General features: G+C 44.6%; 1 protein-coding gene across 3 annotated transcripts; it reads right to left on the bottom strand.

Moving 5' to 3' along the window:
* Nucleotides 1-1582: 1582 nt before the first annotated feature.
* LOC135517748 (very low-density lipoprotein receptor-like) lies at nucleotides 1583-17134 on the bottom strand. Of its 3 annotated transcripts, XM_064942330.1 has the most exons (20): nucleotides 16828-17134; nucleotides 13215-13334; nucleotides 12075-12197; nucleotides 10433-10555; nucleotides 9887-10258; nucleotides 9499-9621; nucleotides 9004-9126; nucleotides 8457-8576; nucleotides 8144-8269; nucleotides 7592-7763; nucleotides 6976-7200; nucleotides 6747-6865; nucleotides 6477-6616; nucleotides 5912-6053; nucleotides 5358-5507; nucleotides 4189-4251; nucleotides 3638-3679; nucleotides 3071-3151; nucleotides 2642-2811; nucleotides 1583-2420 (listed from the first exon to the last, which is right to left on the bottom strand). In XM_064942330.1, exons 1-20 carry the CDS (start codon nucleotides 16892-16894, stop codon nucleotides 2385-2387), a joined length of 2637 nt encoding a protein of 878 aa, XP_064798402.1. In that variant the 5' UTR covers nucleotides 16895-17134; the 3' UTR covers nucleotides 1583-2384. The 3 variants fall into 3 exon arrangements, with proteins under 3 accessions (XP_064798402.1, XP_064798401.1, XP_064798400.1); XM_064942329.1 differs by lacking the exon at nucleotides 3638-3679 and having other exon boundaries at nucleotides 4189-4247; nucleotides 5354-5507; XM_064942328.1 differs by lacking the exons at nucleotides 3638-3679; nucleotides 4189-4251.
* Nucleotides 17135-20032: the final 2898 nt, after the last annotated feature.

Genomic DNA, 20032 nt, shown 5'->3' with positions numbered 1-20032 from the left:
CCCTAATCTATGGAATCACGACTGGGAATACAGATATGTATCTGTTGGTCACAGATACCTTTAAAAAAAAGGTAGAGGTGTGGATCAGAAAACCAGTCAGTATCTGGTGTGACCCCCATTTGCCTCATGCAGCGCGACACATCTCCTTCACGTTGATCATACTGTTGTGGTCTGTTGTCCCACTCAATGGCTGTGCGAAGTCGCTGGATATTTGCGTGAACTGGAACACAGTCGTACACATTGATCCAGATCATCCCAAACATACTCAATGGGTGACATGTCTGGTGAGTATGCAGACCATGGAAGAACTTGGACATTTTCAGCTTCTGGGAATTGTGTACAGATCCTTATGGATATGTGGCCCATGCATTATCATACTGCAACATGTGATGGCAGCGGATGAATGGCATGACAATGGGCCTCAGGATCTCGTCACGTTCTCTGTGCATTCACATTGCCAATGGTGTTCGATGCTTACCCATACCATAACCCCTACCGCCACCATTGAGCACTGTAAAAGTTGGGCACAAACAACTCACCCACATGACGCCATACACGTGGTCTGCAGTTGTGGCCGGTTGGAAGTACTGCAAAACTTAAGTGATGTCAAGGCGGCTTAAGATAGAAATTAACATTCAATTCTCTGGCAACAGTTCTAGTGGACATTCCTTCATTCACCATGACAAGTGCACACTCCCTCAACTTGAGACGTGACAAAATTGCACATTTAAGAGTGGCCTTTTGTCCCCAGCACAAGATGCACCTGGGTAATCATGGTTTTTAATCAGTTTCTTGATAATGGATTATCTTGGCGAAGGAGAAAAACTCAGCTTTGTGCGTATGGAGAACATTGAGCTGAAAAAAGATGGCATTAAACATGGAACCAACACTTTACATGTGCATTCATTTTTGTTCAGTATATTTAGAAAGTGTTTCATTTGAACGCCTTACTTTTGAATAGTCAAACATTTCCTATTTTAGTATCTGTACATGAGCTTGTGTCCTTCAAGTATGTACACCAGGAAAGGCAGTTTGACAAAGCTATGCAGCATTACCATTTCATGAAAAATACCTTTGGGCATGTCTATTAGGCAGAAATCTACATTTTACCCTAACAGTCAAGAGGTTTACTTGGATTATGATATACTGTAGATCAAAACAATCCATTTTGCCATCTGCAATTGTTATATCAGGCACTACTATGCATATGTTAATGCAGTTGAACTAGGCTGTCAATCATTAAAATGGTGAAATAATGCTCTCGAAAAGCTACTAGGGCCACAACCTTAAACCAACGACATCCTAGGCTGCACTCAGATTCTCTACCAAACTCCAGAAGTTGGTACATTTGTACCCCCCCCCATCCCCCATATTTTAAAATCATTGGTTTTCAGTACATGCATGACATCCTCAGACTAGTCAATTCCTTTGAATTAATGAGGGGAATAAATGCTTTGGGAGAAAGGAGGGGATTCAGAATGTACCCCTAAATAAGTGGTACAGGGAAAGTCAAGCAGTGGCTTTTTGAATGGCTTATGGGTCTTCCAGAAGTGTACATGAAAAAGTCTTGTTTCATCTTAAGTGTTTGCAAATCATTTTATTCACGATACAGCATTTAGTCCCCCTGCACATGGCTAGAAAAAGTCACAGCAACAGCACAAACATACAAAATAGTTTAACAAATTCAGTTTTAAATACATCTTACCCTACCCTGGTACTATGCTCAACCATAGCAAAAATTGATTTCAGTCAAATGTATACAATCTTATTTACAGCAGACCATTTGATCAAAGTGCTTCAGTCCTGATTCTGTTCTTAGGGGAAGAGGGTTTATGTACAATGTTTTACAAATGCTGTAGTAACATGACCTTCCTTAGCTCTCATCTTCCCAGCACAGAATCACACAAAAAAAAGCGTTATAAGAATGTGCTTCTGGAGATAATGTTCATAAGAAACGTACATATTTTAAGACATTACTGCCTAAAATATGCTTTTCATAAATATTCAGAGAAACATGTCCAGTAGGGGACTGAAGGTTAGAACCAGTATCGCGCCCTGCATGGCCTCACTTTAAAGGACAACCAGTGTACTGAACAATACGCAAGGTCGCACGTAGTAGAATCTTTGAAATGTTTGGGGCTAAGGGGGAAGGAGTGGGGATATAAAAGAGGCCAAGCCCCCAAAACCCCTTGCCACTGTGGACACACTTGGTGTGAGTAGGACAATTCATACATCATTCACACAACTATTGACAAACATCCCCCAGAAAACACAACTTAATGCACTTCAGAAGGCATCTGGTTGTTGCTCTGTTAAAGAAGCAGAGGTCGTTGGCATGGAGACCAAAGGTCGAAGAAACCGACGGGGGTTCACTTGGCAGATTGTTATGACAAGTCATCTTCTGTATTCACAACTGATATCTGGAAGGAAGACAAAAGCACAATGGAACGTGGACCTTCACAGGCAGAGAATCTAAACAATTTACCGATTGAGGACTAAAGTAGTCTGGCTACTAGCAATAATTAATGGGGATTTCCTGCAAGTAAACGTAAGGTGATAAGTCACAATGCAAAAAGGGATTGGAAGTTCACACAATTAAGTAGTTACAGAAGTGAACACGCAACTGATTAAGGAGACTTACTGCTGGGTAGGTGTGGCCTATATTGGAGGAGTGCCTGCTGATATCAATGTTGAGGTCATCTTCGGTGGTTTTCAGGTACACTGGATTGTCAAAGTTCATGCTCTTTTTATTCTTCAGCTGCCAGTTACGCCACATCAAGTAGCCTCCTGCAGCAGCCATGGCCAGGAACACTGGGGACAGGAGCCAAAAGTGGGATCAAGGTAAGCCATACTGTAGTTTAATATCCAGCTAGCCAGAGCCAAGGTTACACAGAGGCAGTGCAATTCAATGGTAACCTGAATAAAATCACCACAGCCAATCAACAACTACTATAACTAGGAAAAACCTTTGAAGTATTGCTCACCCACCCACTTATCATACAGTTGAGTGTCCTTTAAAAAGTATGAGTCATCGACAGCTGCAGGATGGGGCAGTGACAGCGGTACTTACACACAGGGAGGATAACCCAGGCAGCTGCAGATCCTCTAGCTGTAGAGTCCACCTCACGGATGGCTGTACTGACGTTGGCTTCTACAACAGAAAAAGTTAGTCTGAATGAGAGTCGGTCCTTTGAGGGACCACGTAAACACAGAAACATACTGGTTCGTGTCTCTATTAGTCTGTATTTTAGGGTAACCAATAGTCACGTTGTAACAAGAATAACTTTGAGGGCCTAAAGTACAATAGACGCAACTGGTCATGGAAATAATACCTCTAGGAAATATAGGTGATATGAGAGTTGATAGTGACATGACTTGCAAACAAGTAGGTGAATGGAAGGGGGGGGGGGCAGAGAGAACAAGCTTTTTTTCCTTCTCTGCCCGTCTGCCAATAGGGTGGCTCTGATCCCTCTGGCAAGCCCCCTGGTGGGTAGCTGGGCTCTGGAACATCATGTGGCCATCAGGAGCTGGCAAGAACAGGCTGACGGACTAGTGATTTGGCACAAATCACAGTCTAAGGAAAACTACCACTACTTTTCACCAAGGGCTCATTCAGGGAAGGAGAACTGGGGCTTACCAGCAGGGACAGGTTGGGGGACAACTTTTGGCACCGTGATCACTTTGAACAAAAAAAACTGAGATCAGCCACAACAAAGGCATCTTACAAACAGGCCTAAACAAATGACTTAAGGCTAATCAAATAAATCCACTACAGATAAAATTATATATTTGTTACTTTAATTGTGGTCCTTACTTATGCATGCATCCACTGGTTAATTGTAGACGTCACTTAGATCTACCGTTCAACATTCCTGGGTGGATGGCATTAATAGCTACTTCCAAAATCTACTTCGACAGTACAGGAATGTCTAACACGCCAGACATCTTGACTGACCAACTTCCCCATCACCACCTCAGTAGAAGGCTGAAAGCTTAGGCTAATCACCATGACGATGGGTAGCACAAGGAAGCCAGACCAGAGTCATCCAAGAGTAAAATTAAAATCATTGACATCTTAAGAGCCCAAAAGGCCATGAAACTAGACTATTGGGTCCCGAGTCATGGCTATAGCCAGGACACGCATGCAGCCCCAGCCGCACATGGCATGCGGGCGGTTGACATCTTTACCTTGGGGGTCAGTGGGACGTATTAGAGCTTTCCCATCATCCTTTGAGGGAGTAGAAGGGCTCACTGTCATAAGAGAACAGAGTATTGTAACGCTTTGTCAAAACTTCAAATCACAGCTTCACATTCTGACTACGGAAACACGTGTTACCATGCAGCTCTCATGTTACTTTATGTCACAAATTAATTCCTAGTGGAAAAACAGGAAAGCGGAGCAACACAAAGCACAGAAGCGTTTGAAATAAGTGCAGAAGTGATCCAAAATGTCTACTGTCCAGCTAACCATAGAGCCTTGTTCAATTGGTGACAAAAGCAGGAAATGTTACGGCCTATATTTCTATAGTAGTGCAAAATCTGAAGGCTGCTCATGTAGGATTATGAGCAGCGTGAATGAAATGAAGCAGGAGAGACGATTAGATCAGACAAAATATTATCCACACTTGACTCATAGCTGGGCCTAAATTACCACAAGAAATCTTTATTCATTGATTATTTAATAAAGATCTTTATTAAATTAAGAGCGTAGACTACACTGCATGACAAGTATAACAGTATTTTAGGCGATAGATCTTGGTTAATGGCAGTGGGGTGCACAGCCTGGGCTTTCCCCACTAGTACCCTCACTAAGCAAATCCGACCCCTTTGTCTCATGCAAATGAAAAGCGTCAAGCACACCGTCTATATCCTAGCATTCCATCAATTACCAGACAAGACAGTTACCTTCTATTTGGGTAGAAACATGTTGCTTTCTGGATCAAATTTTTTAAAAGCAGTATATAAAGCATTCAAGTGACAGGAGTCCCTCTTATTGGCCCCTACAATAACCCCCTGTCCCCTCCACACCCCAGGTGGTTCATTCAATCAAACTGCTTTTAAGAAGCCCAGTGCCATCTCAACTATATTCCCAAACAGTGGCTCTGAGAGGGGAAGAAAATGCAGCAGAGGCTTTTAGAAGAGCAGTTGGGATGAAGCAGAAGACAGGCAAACAGAGGGCCAGACAGCCTGGCTACAGCGGTCAGGCTTCACAAGCAACACAGAGGGGAAAGAAATGCTTGGGTGACAGAATGGGAGTTAAAGGCCTCTAAAGAGAGGGCTTGTACAAAAAAAACTTGGCATCACAGCACAGTTTAACCCCTCACTGCCCAACCGGATGTTAACGTTAAGGTACTTGCCTGGTCGACAGTGAAGGCCGTTTGAAGCGAGCGTCTGGTCTTTCGGACACACGCACGTGTATTTGGGGGAGTATTTGTTGATCTGTGGAGCTGGCAGGCACATGTAGGCACATCCACCGTTCTGAGCCTTCTCATTGCACCAGTTTGTCCCTGTGTGGAATCAAAATGGTGGGAACCAGTTAGCCACTGCCTGAGCCCCATACTTCTCAAATACATTACGTGAATGACTAAGCTACTTTGCCTTAAAACACAGATCAATCTAGTCACGCCTACATGACAGCATTTTGATGCCCTAAAATACCCTTGTCCAAGTGTTTTTTTTTAAAGCATTTAGAGAGGCTAGCCAGTTAGCGCATGGCAGGATCCTTGTTTTTGACCTTTCCGTATCTAACGGTTACAGGGGTCAATGGAGTTGACTGACGGTTACATATGAGTGTGGAGCTGTGAATTTCACAGAGGCAACAAACACAGCCCTCTCTCCCTGTGATCTAGGCTAACTAGCTTTGCCTGATCACATGGGCTTGGGAGAGAGGGCTAACATCTGGCAGCCTTACCAGGCAGCTGGATTAGCTCGTGGTAAACAATGATGTCCTGTGGCTCATTCAGATTGCTTGCCAGGGTAATCACATCAGAGCCTGTGAACTTGTTTGCTCCGTAGATTGCCTCGTTCTCCCCATCTGTCCAAAACACTCGATCCTGAAACATAACCAGTCACACACTAAACCCCAGAGCAGATGCCAGTAGAAATGGCTTGGGACCTATGCTTCAGAGAAGGAAAGACTTTTGAAGACACCGAACAGATATTTATTCTAACAGTAATTCTGTCAAATGCCACCAGGGGTAAATGCTGTTGATCACCACACGGAGAAAATCATGGGGTTTACAGAAAACCAGTTATGGTGAAACCAACTAATCACTTTGAATAGAGACTTAGCAAATGACCAATTATGATTGTCAATAAAAGCATGCGTTTGCTGGGTAGCATTAACACAAGAAGCAATCAAATTGTAGACACAACCTCAATCTAACTGTCAATTGCCCTGCCAGTGTATTAGTTACAGGAAGTAGCTTTCGCACACTTGTTATACACACAATTTCACAGCGCATCGAGAGCCATACCTCAAACACAGTGACAGCGAAGGGGTGAGCCAGGTATTCTGGGGACTGGAGCACTTTCCTCCGGTTGTCTCCGTTCAGGTCGACACTGGAGAGCATGTGCAACTTTGAGTCCACCCAATACAGTCTACTCTTGATCAGGTCTAAGGGAAGGAAATGAATACACATCTTCATCACACCCTGTCGCCGTCAAAGCAGTTGAACCTGCTCAAAGGGTAAATGCACATCAGGTATAATGCAGTGACGGGACAATCAGGATCCAGCTTTACCCACCCAGAGTGATTCCATTGGGCCACTGAATATCAGTCTCGACCAGGACCTGCCTGTCAACCCCGTTCATGCCCGACTTCTCAATCTTAGCTGGTTCACCCCAATCTGACCAGTACAGGAATCTAGAACACGAGCAGAGAGGAGATCAAATCATTGAGGGTTCAGAAAAGTGGAAGCATTCAGGAACTGTTCAACAGAAATGCAGAACCCCCATTAAATACAGTAACTTTACCCAGAGAGTGGATCAACAGCAACGGACGCAGGCTCTTTCAAACCGCTGTCAAAGAGAACTTTCCGTTTGGTGCCGTTGAAGTTGGCCACAGCTATGGTCTTGGTACCGAGGTCTGACCAGTAGATGTTATTGTAGATCCAGTCAACTGCGATCCCCACTGGTGTCTGGACGTTATCTATCACCTTCACATGACTTCCTACATCTCCTCGCTTATCCAACACCGTGCTGGAAAGACAAGGGGTTGAGAAACATCTGTGCTCGGTTTTAGGTTGCTCATTGAGCCCCCCCCCAAAAAAAAGTAGCTTGTAGGGTTGAATGGTTTACTGCTGGGAAGTATAGCAAACATATGCTCAGTGAACTTTGGCCCTGGTTACCATGTATAACTGATTTCATATGTCTGTCAGAAACCAGTGATAACAGGTCAAGGTGAACAGACTCCATGATAGACCATCTATGGGCTGAGACTTTATCGCATGTGGGCGTGACGGGACCCATAGCTACCTGAAGACGGGACCCATAGCTACCTGAAGACGGGACCCATAGCTACCTGAAGACGGGACCCATAGCTACCTGAAGACGGGACCCATAGCTACCTGAAGACAGAACCCATAGCTACCTGAAGATGACCCTCTGGCTCAGGTCAGCCCAGAAAAGCATCTGCTGGGTGAAGTCTGCATCCAGTGCCACTGTGTTCCGTAGCTGCTCCACGATCTGCGTGTACTCCCTCCTCTCCAGACCCAACTTCCGGATGTCCCTCCGGTTAGTGAAGATCAGACAGGGCTCCGTGCCTTGAGGGAGCCACAGACACTCATTCATAATGACGATACAATGGAGCCTTTTAAGTCGGTCCTCATGTCAGAACACTAATCACGAGTCACGAATGGCACAAAAAAACATCCCCAGCTGGACTTCTCAGATCAAGGTCATTGCAAACTATATCACTGCTTTTCCATTTGAGCTTGGACTACAATAAATAAAATATATAGCAGCTTGAGAAGTCAAACACATTGATCAGGACAGATCGACATGGGGTACAGAGTCTATTGGACCGGATACCCATTAGTGACGCTGCGTTCCTCTAGCGCGCCAACGTCTGCCTAGGCATCCCTCTGCCATGTGCTCGTGGTGGTACAGCATGGTGTATACACGCCAGGGTGAGCCAACTTACCCACGGCCTTGCACACTCCCGTGGTGGGGTCCATCTGGTAACTGTTGTGGCACTCGCACTTATACCCTCCCTTCAGGTTGATACAGATCTGACTACAGATCCCAGGATTCATACACTCATCAATGTCTGCAGGAAAGGGAAAAACATGAATAGTCACTAACAGTAGGAGGTCAATGAATTTAGTTGTGAATACCAAGTCAAATGTAGTACGTCTCAATACCCAGTTACAAATGTCAGCTGAAAACACCTTTCTTTCGCACGAGAGTTAATATCAATTAGTGTATATGGGTTAATGATTAGATATGGCTCCTACCCCCGCAGGTTTTACGGTCTATGAGCTGCAGTCCAGGGGTGCAGTCACACTCGTAGCCAATCACCATGTCCCTGCACATGTGGGAGCAGCCACCATTGTTCAGCAGACACTCGTTCAGGTCTGAGACGGGAACAGCAGAACGGTGGTTACTCATGCCCTTTATTCACAAACAAAGGCCTGCCTGAAAATCAATCACATCAGTGGACTGGCTGAACGATAGCGGACTACTGGGAATCGCTGTAGCGTAGGACGAGTTTGACAAGGACAATACGAGGTATCCTCCATGGGACAGGTCAAAAGGGTAACATGTATATAGTAAGTGGGATACACAAACAGACCGATCACTTGCGTCAACCCCATAATGTTCTGTGGTCGACAACCAGGGCAGTATTGCAACTTGCAAGGCAACCCACTCCAGTGAAAGTCCTCATGGCTCTTCATCGTGACTTAACAAATCACAAGACTACACACACACTAACTGATCTCATCCTCGCGTCGCTTCTACTGCTTAATTATAAACAGGTTTGGTTCCCGTCCATCCACTTACTGCACTCTTTGATGGGCTCGTCGCTCCAGTCAGGACAGTCCCGGGCCTTGTTGCACACTTTGCTCATCTCGATACACTCGCCACTCCGACACTTGAACCGGTCAGGGCCGTTGCACTGCGTCACTGAGTCGTGAGAAAGAACATGACATTACAAACCGGTGAGGCTGTTAAACAGGTACAGTGACAATGGAAGTGGGTGTAGGAAATTGAGAGTCGACTGTCTACAAAATGTTGTGACTGTCCCCCATAGAAACACGGAGGCGTGTTTAATTGCATGTGCAACTAACGCAATTCACGTGACAGTCAATACTTCATTAATCTCATTGTTGTAATCCTGAATATCAAAATTAAAGTATTTATTGAGCATATTTTGACCCAACTCATACAGGAATAACTGAACAGACGCAAAAATGACCTCGTTTCGGAAACGTTCTGTAGTGTAGCAAGACCATGTACATTCGTTCGGGACGACATTACTTCTGGTTGAACACTCACAGTTCTTGCAGTTGACTTCGTCGCTGCCATCTGCACAATCACGCAAGCTGTTGCACTGTCTGCTGCCGTGGATACAGGTGCCGTCCTCGCACTTGAACTGGTCTGGCCTGCAGGTACGAACAGCTGGAGAGGACACAGACCTGTTACACCATTAACCCATTACTCCATTTGCACTCAATACCTACACCAGTCATAACCAAAAAAAAAAAACAGAAACCCATGACAGCTGCTGTGAACACAAGGCCAGATCCTTTTATTGCAATATCGTTTTATTGTAATAGAAGGCTCCATTTATCATCATTTGAAAGCAGCGCAACCTGACCCGTGTAACAATAAAGTACGTCGGCTGGAACTTGCAGACAGTCTGATTAAGCCGCTCCACACTTACGACAGTTTGCTTCGTCACTGCCATCCTTGCAGTCGGAGTCTCCGTCACAGCGCCACTTGCGGTGGATGCACTCCCCAGAGCCACACTGCGTCTCGCTGGGTGAACATTTAGCCGGGGGCGTGGGGTGGCGACCACAGCGCTGAGGGGTTTCGTCCGATTGGTCCTGGCAATCCACGTCGTCGTCACACACCCAGCTGCCAGGGATGCAGGTGGCGTTGTCACACTGAAACTCGCTGGGGCCGCAGGACGACGGGGCACACTCCAGCTCGTCACTCACGTCGCCACAGTCGTCCTCGCCGTTGCACACAAAGTTACGGGAGATGCAGCGGCCGCTCGCACAGGTGAACTCCAGCGAGGCGCATGTGATGTTACCTGTGTGAGTGAACAGAGTACTCAGTACTGTGACGCTAATGTAGGAATCAACAACCATGTACTCCTAAATTAACTGTTGCTGCTTGGAGTCATTCAAAAATACACAGTAAGGAAATCCACCTAGCGGTTCGAGGGACACCCCTCGCCCTACGGCTACATGGCAAAGCGACTCACCGCAGTTAATTTCATCCTCGCCGTTATCGCAGTCCTTCTCTCCATCACACTTCCAGAAGACCGGGATGCATTGGGTGGACCCGGCGCCACAGCTAAACTCATTCACACGGCAGGTCCTGGTGTCTGCAGGGCACATAGATGGAGAGGGAGTGAATTTATAGACATTTAGTGCTGCAAGTGTTTGGGATGGGAAATGCTTAACACACAATTCTGCAAGGCACTGGGCTAGGCTGGCTAATGGAGCACTGAGCGATATATCGACCGCCTCTGACAAACGTAGGCGGTTAGACAAATTTGATACATTTTCAAATCAATTGATCTTGATGTGTTCAACAAGATTAGATTGAGATTAGTGGGTACACTCACTCTTTACAGGGTAGGTACTGTGTAGATCAGATTACGAATGCTTCCTTAACTAGGCTGAGTCCAGAGCACGTCTTCGAGCCCATTCAAAACTCTTACAAGCCTCTATCTAGTGGCGATTGGCACAACGCCTGTTGATTAGGAATCAACCCAGAGGAATTTAATATTTCAATCAAAGACAATCCATCAGGAACTGACCTACTAATCATACCATTGAAGCAGAGGAGACAAACGATTCATGTGTAACAGGGATAAAGGAAGGTCTGGTGAGAGTGCTCGCTACCAAATCAATGAAACTCGCTTTCATATGCATTCCTCAGAAATTATGCTGGGCAGTATCAGTCAGAAGATCTTGTGAAGCATTAGCTCCACATCAGAGAAGAAACCTCATACTGCTCCTAATGCAACACACACAACGGGCTGAGAGAGTAATGGCAGATGAACGGACAGACCCGTGTTGGAAATATTCTTAACGTCTCATCAAATCAACATTTTATAAATCCCGTCTTACATCAGCTGACGTCTCAAAGTGCTGTACAGAAACCAAGCCCAAAAACCCCCAAAACAGCAAGCAATGCAGGTGTAGAAGCAGTCTCATCTAACCTAATGCACTTTTGGGAGCGAATTGCTTAATAGACAACTGCTTTAACTAAAGGACACTTTGGGAGAATTAAGAGTTCCTCAATATTTCAAAGTGGTGACTCACATTCTCACAAACATAACCATGCGTACGGTCAGAGCGCTTTCCGACAGCTGGTCAAACAAACCAGTGACGTCTTGACCTGCACGTACACACAAACCACCCCAAATAGAACTGACACCCTGCTCATTGTGTACTGCAGTGGAATACATTGCTGCTGCCCACATGACTGGGAACAATCCCGTTTGGAACATTAAATGAAGGCTTTTAATGTGGCCACCTGGTCTCAATGCAAGAACGTACTATGCGAGGGTGCACAGAGGACATACGCTTAAAGCAGTATAGCGGAAAGGGCCAGAGTAACCTGATCTAATCTTGAGCCAAAGCCAGAACCAAACTGACACAGCTGTTGCATTGGCTGACAGTGGGAGGCACATGGTGAAACTGATTAAACGTCCTTGTGAGATTGACAACCTGACCCACTTATTATGGAAGATGCAATTTAACCCAACTTTATCATACTGTAAGTGAAGGCAAAACATGCAAACATTTTAGACAGGGATACATTTCTCAACTGAATAGGACGAACAGAAGGAAAAGGAATCCCAATCTGGGGCGGGCTTGTTGCAGATAACTTACGGCAAACATCCACGCTCTCGTCAGAGCCATCCTCGCAGTCTGGCTCACCGTCGCAGTGCCATCTCTTGGGGACGCATTGGCCATTGCGACAGACAAAATCCACTGCCGCACAGGTCTTACGAACTGCAAAGGCACAGCGGCATCGAGTGTGTTAGTGATACAGTATGCGAGCTTCAGAATCAGACCACCAAGTGAAGCATCTTGGTCTTTCAGTGTGAGGACAAAATCCGCCCCAAAGTACCAACCAAAGTATCAAAGAGCCGAAGGTCAGCGCCGGACTAAACCAATATAAGAATTGACAATGTGCCCTTTAAAATCATAGTCACTATAGTGTAGATTTAGTATAGTGGTCTATTTCAGGATTTCCAAACGTGGTTCTGGGGTCCCACGACACAGCTGATTCAAATAATCAAAGCTTGAAGATGAAGTGTTTATTTTCAATCAGCTGTGTAGTGCTATGACAGTAACCAAGAGGTGCACCCAGGGGGCCCTCAGGACAGAGTTTGGGGAAATCCTGGTATATTGCACAGAGCATAGTATTAGTCAAACAGACCTCCACAGTGGCAAAGCACTCACCCTCACACTTACCCCACCCTATTTTCAGTCACTTCATGTCCACTGTGCTAAAGAGCCTCCTCACAGGCCATTCCTCCTTGTGACTAGATTGCCACAGGCCCCTCTAACTATTAGTGAAGTCCCATCAACATTAATGTCACCAGGGCTGTGTTGGTAATGTATACAGTCAATAGAGGGATCGACGGGCAGAGAGACCAAGGAAACAGATGGGCAGGTAATCCATAGTAACACTAAAGTGGTTATGTCAGCACAGATTTCATCGAGACCGCAACACATCCCTTTCTACAGCAACCTCTTTCCCTCCATCCCATCCCCCATGACCCAGATAGCACAGAAATCAAGGTGACACTCTGTTTGCCCAGATGGGGCTCGTGGGCGCGTCTCAGTCACGGCCATTATTAGCTCTCCAGAACCGGCGCCACTTACACCAGGTCATGATAACCCCGGTGGATTCAGACACAGCACCAACGGGGCCAAGATAACAAGGGTGGTTTCATAACAGGCTATGCCACGGATTTGTCACCGATCTGATAAATAGTGTGAGAGGCGGTTCGTGCGTCTCACCACAGGTGTGCTCGTCACTGCCGTCGGAGCAGTCCTCATCCCCGTCACACTGCCAGACAGACGGGATGCAGCGGCCATTCCCACACTGGAACTGACTGGGCTCACATTCTGTCTTCGATCCTGTAAGGAACAAGGAAATACTCATTGCACAACAATGCAGAACTGGCGTTTGCATCTCCAGGCTTCTAGGACTACAACATTCCATCTCATTCGTCACCAAATTGAAAGTCCTGACCTGGGTCATGTCTGTAGGACACAAAAACAAAACAAGCCATCACCATTCAGCCAATCTGTGGTTAAGCCAAATTCAAAAGTCAGTCAAATTCTAAAAGTCAAATTTTATTTGTCACATACACATGGTTAGCAGATGTTAATGCGAGTGTAGCGAAATGCTTGAACTTAAATGACTGTCTATGGGGTTAATATTGACAGAGAGTTCATTTGACATCACCAATAACCCACTGTGCCGTAGGTACCAGCCAGCCACAGTGAAACACGGCATATGGCTCCTGTATGACAGAGTGGCTGTTGCCAGCCAGCTACGAGCCTGTGCAGAGAGGAGAAAGTACAGCCGGACCATGTCTAATAACCCCCTGCTCCTCAGAGTGTGCCTGAGTGACCTGCTCAGCATGGTACACTTCTGCAGCAGGGAGCTAACAGACCTGTGTGACGGGAGGCCAAAACCACCAGCACAATAGTCTGCCTGGGACCGACTAGTAATTGTCCTGGGCAGTGGCCAAAGGGTGTCTTAAATGGCACCCTATTTCCTAAATAGCGCACACACTTTTGAACAGACGCCTCGAGTCAAAAGCAGTGCACTAAATAAGAAAAAGGGTACCATTTGCAGACACAGCCATTTTCTAAACAAGCCAGCAGATCAGGTTCTTGAAGGGTAGAATGCCAAAGAACGATCAAGAGTCATAAAGCATAGCGCTTGCAGTGCGGACATTAGCATAAGTCTCAGGGGCACTACCAAACAAGTGGCTGATATGGGTCCTCATACACACAGGCCTACACATAGTAGAGAGATTACATTAATCAGTGCCACTCATGCCCAAACCGGCCAGTGATAGTTCCAAGTTAAGGAACTGTGGGTAACCGTGCTCCTAGAGTGGTTCACACTACAGCTAAACCAATGACCCCCCCAACCGCAACTAGAATAATAAGACTGGTCCTGAGGGGCAGGGCATCAAATTGAAGTCCCAGGCCAAAATAAATGGAGACTTGCATAATCATACACACTACGAGGCTGAATCATGTGAATATTAGTCAACTGTATAGGTCCTACTGCTCATCTGTTCTATAGAGCAAGGACAGCTCACAGCTGGAGTTACCTCAGACATCTCTGCTATTGTAACACATTTTGTGCTGCGGTTGCTTCACTGAAAAGCCTGGGGCAGTGGATCTGTTGATTAAAACTTGATAGTAGGCAATAACTTGGACGAATACTGAACAAAAATAGAAACGCAACATTTTACTTTTCATAGGAAATCAATCATTTTAAATAAATGCTTAAGGCCATAATCTAGAGATTTCACATGACTGGGAATACAGATATGCATCTGTTGGTCAGATCCCCCCCCAAAAAAAAATAAGATCCCATCACGCATCTCTGCATTCAAATTGCCGTCGATTAAACGCAATTGTGTTCATTGTCTGTATGCCTACCCATACCCGCACAGCCACCCTGGGGCACTCAGTTCACAACATTGACATCAGCAAACCTCTTGCCCACACATGGTCTGCGATTTAGAGGCCCAGTTGGACATACTGACAAATTCTCTAAGACAATGTTGGAGACTGCTTATGGTAGAGAAATGAACATTCAATTCTCTGGCAACAGCTCTGGTGGACATTCCTGCAGTCACCATGGCAATTGCACGATCCCTCAACTAGACAATCTGTGGCATTGTGTTGCGTGACAAAACTGCACATTTTAGAATAGCCTTTTATTGTCCACAGCACAAGATGCACCTGTGTAATTATCATGCCGTTTAATCAGCTTCTTGATATGCCACACTTGTCAGGTTGATGAATTCTCTTGGCAAAGGAGAGTCATAAAGCATAAAGCTGATGTATAAATGTATAAACATTTGAGAGAAATAAGCTTTGTGTGTATGGAAAAAGTCTGGGATCTTATTTCAGCTCATGAAAACACTACAAGTTGCGTTTATATTTTAGATCCGTGTACATTAGGGAATAAACCCACCAACCAAACTAAAGCAGGCTTACTAACACCTATTGGCAGCTTGCTGATCGGTCTCATTATTTACCATTTTCAAATTAATTGTAGGCTTAAAGTGTTTGCAATTGTGCAATCATTAATAGCAGAAGGTCTGAAAAACTCCAAGGAAATATGTAGTGTTAGACCAATGCCATTGTGAAATGTATGGTTAATACTCAAATAACCAGTTTCCATAATGAAAGCTATATAGGGCAAACATTAAAATTAAAACTGGTGTAGGTAGTATTACACTTTTAATTGAGTAACAAAAGAGACATTCCAAAAAAATATGCGTAGCTTTCATTCATGCCCATTGTCTGCTTTGATTGACAAACTAATTTCCGTTCGCCACAGATTGTGTCCGTCTGTAGTCCCTGTCCGCTGTGGTGGCCTACAGTCTGAAGACAACGCGCTTTTGAGCACTATTGGTCTCAGTATCACAACCAAAATGGAGAATAAAGCCTTGGTCCTTGGACACATCTCCATTTTAATTAGGTCAAGGAGAACCTAATTTGCGTATTGTCTCGCTCAATTCACAAAGTGAAAACAATCGGAGACGCAACAACAAAAGCCCCTGACACTAATAAAATGTTACTTTCACGGTGTGGCAAAACAAACCCCTTCACGCTCAATGACAAAGCTAAACACGTCATAGATGGTCTACATACCGATAGGGTAATACAGACAAGCGCTTAATCGCCAATGCCATGCACTGCAATCCAATATTCCGCAAATAGTAAGTCACCTGTTCTTTATAAATTTGTTATTTGTAAATCCCCCCAAGAGGAGAATGTGGTGTTGCTACGCTGTCCCGCTGTCCAGTGTGAAACAACATATCAATCCATTGAAGGCTCGCCCCAATCTTCAGGAATAAATCACTGGTGGAACATTCTGTAACCTACAGAGAGCGAATGTTAAAGAGAATATTACAAATACTTCCCACCCCCCTATATCAGTACTATCGATTTCAGATTCATTGCAACCCAAATCAATTACCCACACCGACCATTTAAAAAAAAAACGACGGTATACGTTTCCAGTTTAACGACCACGTAGCCTACATAAACACAGGCCTTTTGCCTGGCCGCATTTAAAACGACCGACACCTAAAGACTGAAAGCAATTATTCTGGAGTTTGTCAAACCTAAGCATTTTATTGGAAACGGCAAATGTTGGAATAAAACAATATGCCGAGGGCACTGTGAAAACCAGTCTGCCCGTTTTGTGCCATATTCGTAGAACCAAAGCAAGGTTGAGTATTACATTGCCGCTGTCAGTCCTGTGTAAAGAAACCATAGGCAGGTGTAATGGGCATAACCAACCCGGTGTTATACCAACACATTGAAATAGACCACAAAACGTTCAGACATGTACAATTAGGCTACGTACCGTGTACAACACCATACTGTTGAAGACATATTGGTAGGATAAGGAGCCCAATAATAAACGTGACCATTTCGCAGTGTGAGCTGGCCTGGTCGTTCGGCGCGGATATTCAGACTGCTACGGATACGACACCTAGCTGGAGAATACAAAAACCTAGCGCCAACCACGCGCTTTTTATCTCATTTAGGCAACACCGGTCAGGCTCTCCCTCCTCTCAAGCTGGTCATCGAGCTGCAAGCCATGTCCTAATTAACTGATAACATCAACCTGCACCAAACAACCGCGCCAGCAGAGCTGTGTGTGAGCTTTCCCCCCTCCTTCAAAATGTCATTTTACAAAACAGTAACCCTTTCCCTGCCCACTGGTGATGTTAGGCTATGTGTAATGCTATTCTGATGGGAAGTGTTTCGATACATATGCTATTACAATTCATAACTGTAGCCGAGATGAAAATGTATGTATGATTGTCAAGGGGCAATTGTGGTTAGCTGAGTGATTGATTGACCGATTGATTCCACTAAATCAAATCAAATCAAATTTTATTTGTCACATACACATGGTTAGCAGATGTTAATGCGAGTGTAGCGAAATGCTTGTGCTTCCAGTTCCGACAATGCAGTAATAACCAACAAGTAATCTAACTAACAATTCCAAAACTAATATCTTATACACAGTGTAAGGTGATAAAGAATATGTACATAAAGATATGAATGAGTGATGGTGCAGAGCAGCATAGGCAAGATACAGTAGATGGTATCGAGTACAGTATATACATATGAGATGAGTATGTAAACAAAGTGGCATAGTTAAAGTGGCTAGTGATACATGTATTACATAAGGATGCAGTAGATGATAGAGTACAGTATATACTTATACATATGAGATGAATAATGTAGGGTATGTAAACATTATATTAGGTAGCATTGTTTAAAGTGGCTAGTGATATAATTGGTTAATTGATTGATTACTCGTCAATCTAGCGTGAATGGGTCATATCACTGGCCAGACTTCATGGGACTGTGGATAAAAAATAAAGGATCGAGCCAATAACAGCACATAACTGCAGTAATTGTAGTCAACTTACAGAGCAATTTAACATACTGTTTGAAAAGTGAAAGAGTGCAATGAAAGCCAGCCATACAGGGGTTAATGTGGACCAATTTTTATGTTTAAGCTACAAGTTTCCGATATCTCCTTCTTGTTATCCATCCACTTGTTTTTTTATCATGAAGACGATTGGGCAGCTGATGAATCTCCCTGCAACATGCCTGTTCTGTAATAGTAGTGATGTACCAGTCACACAGCTGGAGGCACTTTCTGTCCTAGATTCTGCAGGCAGACCAAAACAAAACTGTAATACTGTGCATCATCATGGAATCTCTCTCTCTCTTTATCTTTCTTTTTCTTTCTTTCCCTCTCCATAATTATAAATCCATAATTTAGTGCTGTTTGAAAACATAAACCCAGCATTTAGTGTCATTTGCAGACTTTGATGTTCAGCTATTGTACCGTTGACACATACACTGAGCGTACAAAACATTAGGAACATCTGCTCTTTCCATGACCTAGACTGACCAGATGAATCCAGGGGAAAGATATGATCCCTAATTCATGTCACTTGTTAAATACACTTCAATCGGTGTATATGAATGGGAGGAGACAGGTTAAAGGATTGTTAAGCCTGGATACAATTGAGACATGTAATTGTGTATGTGTGCCATTCAGAGGGTGAATGGGCAAGACAAAATATTTAAGTGCCTTTGAACGGGGTATGGTATAGTAGATGCCAAGCGTACTGATTTGAGTGTGGGAAGAACTACAATGCTGCTGGGTTTTTAATGCTCAACAGTTTCCTGTGTGTATCAAGAACGATCCACCAGCCAAAGGACATCCAGCCAACTTGACACAACTGTGGGAAGCATTGGAGTCAACATGGGCTAGCATCCCTGTGGTACGCTTTTGACACCTTGTAGAGTCCATGCCCCGAGCAATTGAGGCAGTTCTGGCAAATGGGTGGTAGTTGTGGGGTGTTCCTAATGTTTTATACACTCAGTGTACATTTACAGTGTAGCAAACAAGTCAACTCACATTAAATAGTATGGATTGGAAAAGTTGTGCTACCTTATATTGAATGTGAAATGGTGTGTGCACTATTCTGAATCAAGTTAATACTCTCCTAACTCCAGTGAAGTAACATTTTCTACAAAAATTGTGAGACGTGCCCCCCGAGTGGCGCAGCAATCTAAGGCACTGCATCGCAGTGCTTGAGGCATCACTATACACTCGGGTTCAATCCCAGGCTGTGTCATAGCAGGCTGTGCCGGGAGACCCATGAGGCGGTACACAATAGGCACAGCGTTGTCCGGGTAAGGGTAGGGTTTGGCTGTCTGGGTGTCCTTGTCCCATTGTGCTCTAGTGACTCCTTGTGGTGGGCCGGCCACCTAAGCCGACTTTGGTCACCAGTTGTATGGTGATTGGTGTGGCTGACTTCTGGGTTAAGTGAGCAGTGTGTCAAGAAGCGATGCGGCTTGGCATGGTTGTGTTTCAGAGGACGCATAGCTCTCTCCCAAGTCTGTATAGGAGTTGCACTGATGGCACAGGATTGCAACTACCAATTGGGGAGAAAAAGGGGTAAAAGTACAACCAAAAAAATATCTGTATTTTTAACATCAAATATAATTTGATGGAGTCAATTCCCACTGCCAACGAGCCTTTAAAATGCTAAATTTAATGGATTTATACATATTGGATGCTATCATTCTTGTGGTGTTGTCTGTAGGCGCCCAATATTCTCTGTTAATTCATTTACAGCGATCGAGTCTTGTAATCCTGCCTTTGTAATCCTGCATTCTCGCTGAATCCCATTTAATGAACCAGTTGAAGAACAGTGCACTAATATCCTGTGCTGATAACGTGGTGATCCTGGTGGTGATATGGCTGTGGCAGAGTAGAGGGGAAAGGGGGAGAAAATACAACAGACAATAAGAAGTGATTTAGCTAGAGTGCTAAATCTCCTGGCATCCTTCCCTGTCAAGGTCTGATAGAGACACTGTTATATAATTCTCCTCTCTGAGAAAGACGGGGAAATATTGAATATTAATCACGATACCATTAAAATGATTTACTTAGTGTGCATGTTTAACGAACCAGCGTCTCTGCTGCTTGTGTTGCTGCTGTATCAAGGCATTCCTTTGGGAGGCTTTTATCT

The sequence above is a fragment of the Oncorhynchus masou genome, chromosome 28, assembly GCF_036934945.1.
Source record: "Oncorhynchus masou masou isolate Uvic2021 chromosome 28, UVic_Omas_1.1, whole genome shotgun sequence".
NCBI lineage: Eukaryota > Metazoa > Chordata > Actinopteri > Salmoniformes > Salmonidae > Oncorhynchus > Oncorhynchus masou.
The sequence above is the reverse complement of the archived record's forward strand: the minus strand, read 5'-3'. Positions and strand labels throughout refer to the sequence as shown.

What these genes read in the sequence shown, in the direction of transcription:
- LOC135517748 (XM_064942330.1), bottom strand. Translation starts at nt 16,894, where the DNA reads ATGGTCACGTTTATTATTGGGCTCCTTATCCTACCAATATGTCTTCAA. An exon ending in CAGTGACGAGCACACCTGTG is followed by an intron (nt 12,198 to 13,214) that starts GTGAGACGCACG and finishes GTGCCTTTGCAG; the next exon opens with TTCGTAAGACCTGTGCGGCA. An exon ending in CGGCCTTCACTGTCGACCAG is followed by an intron (nt 4,252 to 5,357) that starts GCAAGTACCTTA and finishes CTCTTATGACAG; the next exon opens with TGAGCCCTTCTACTCCCTCA.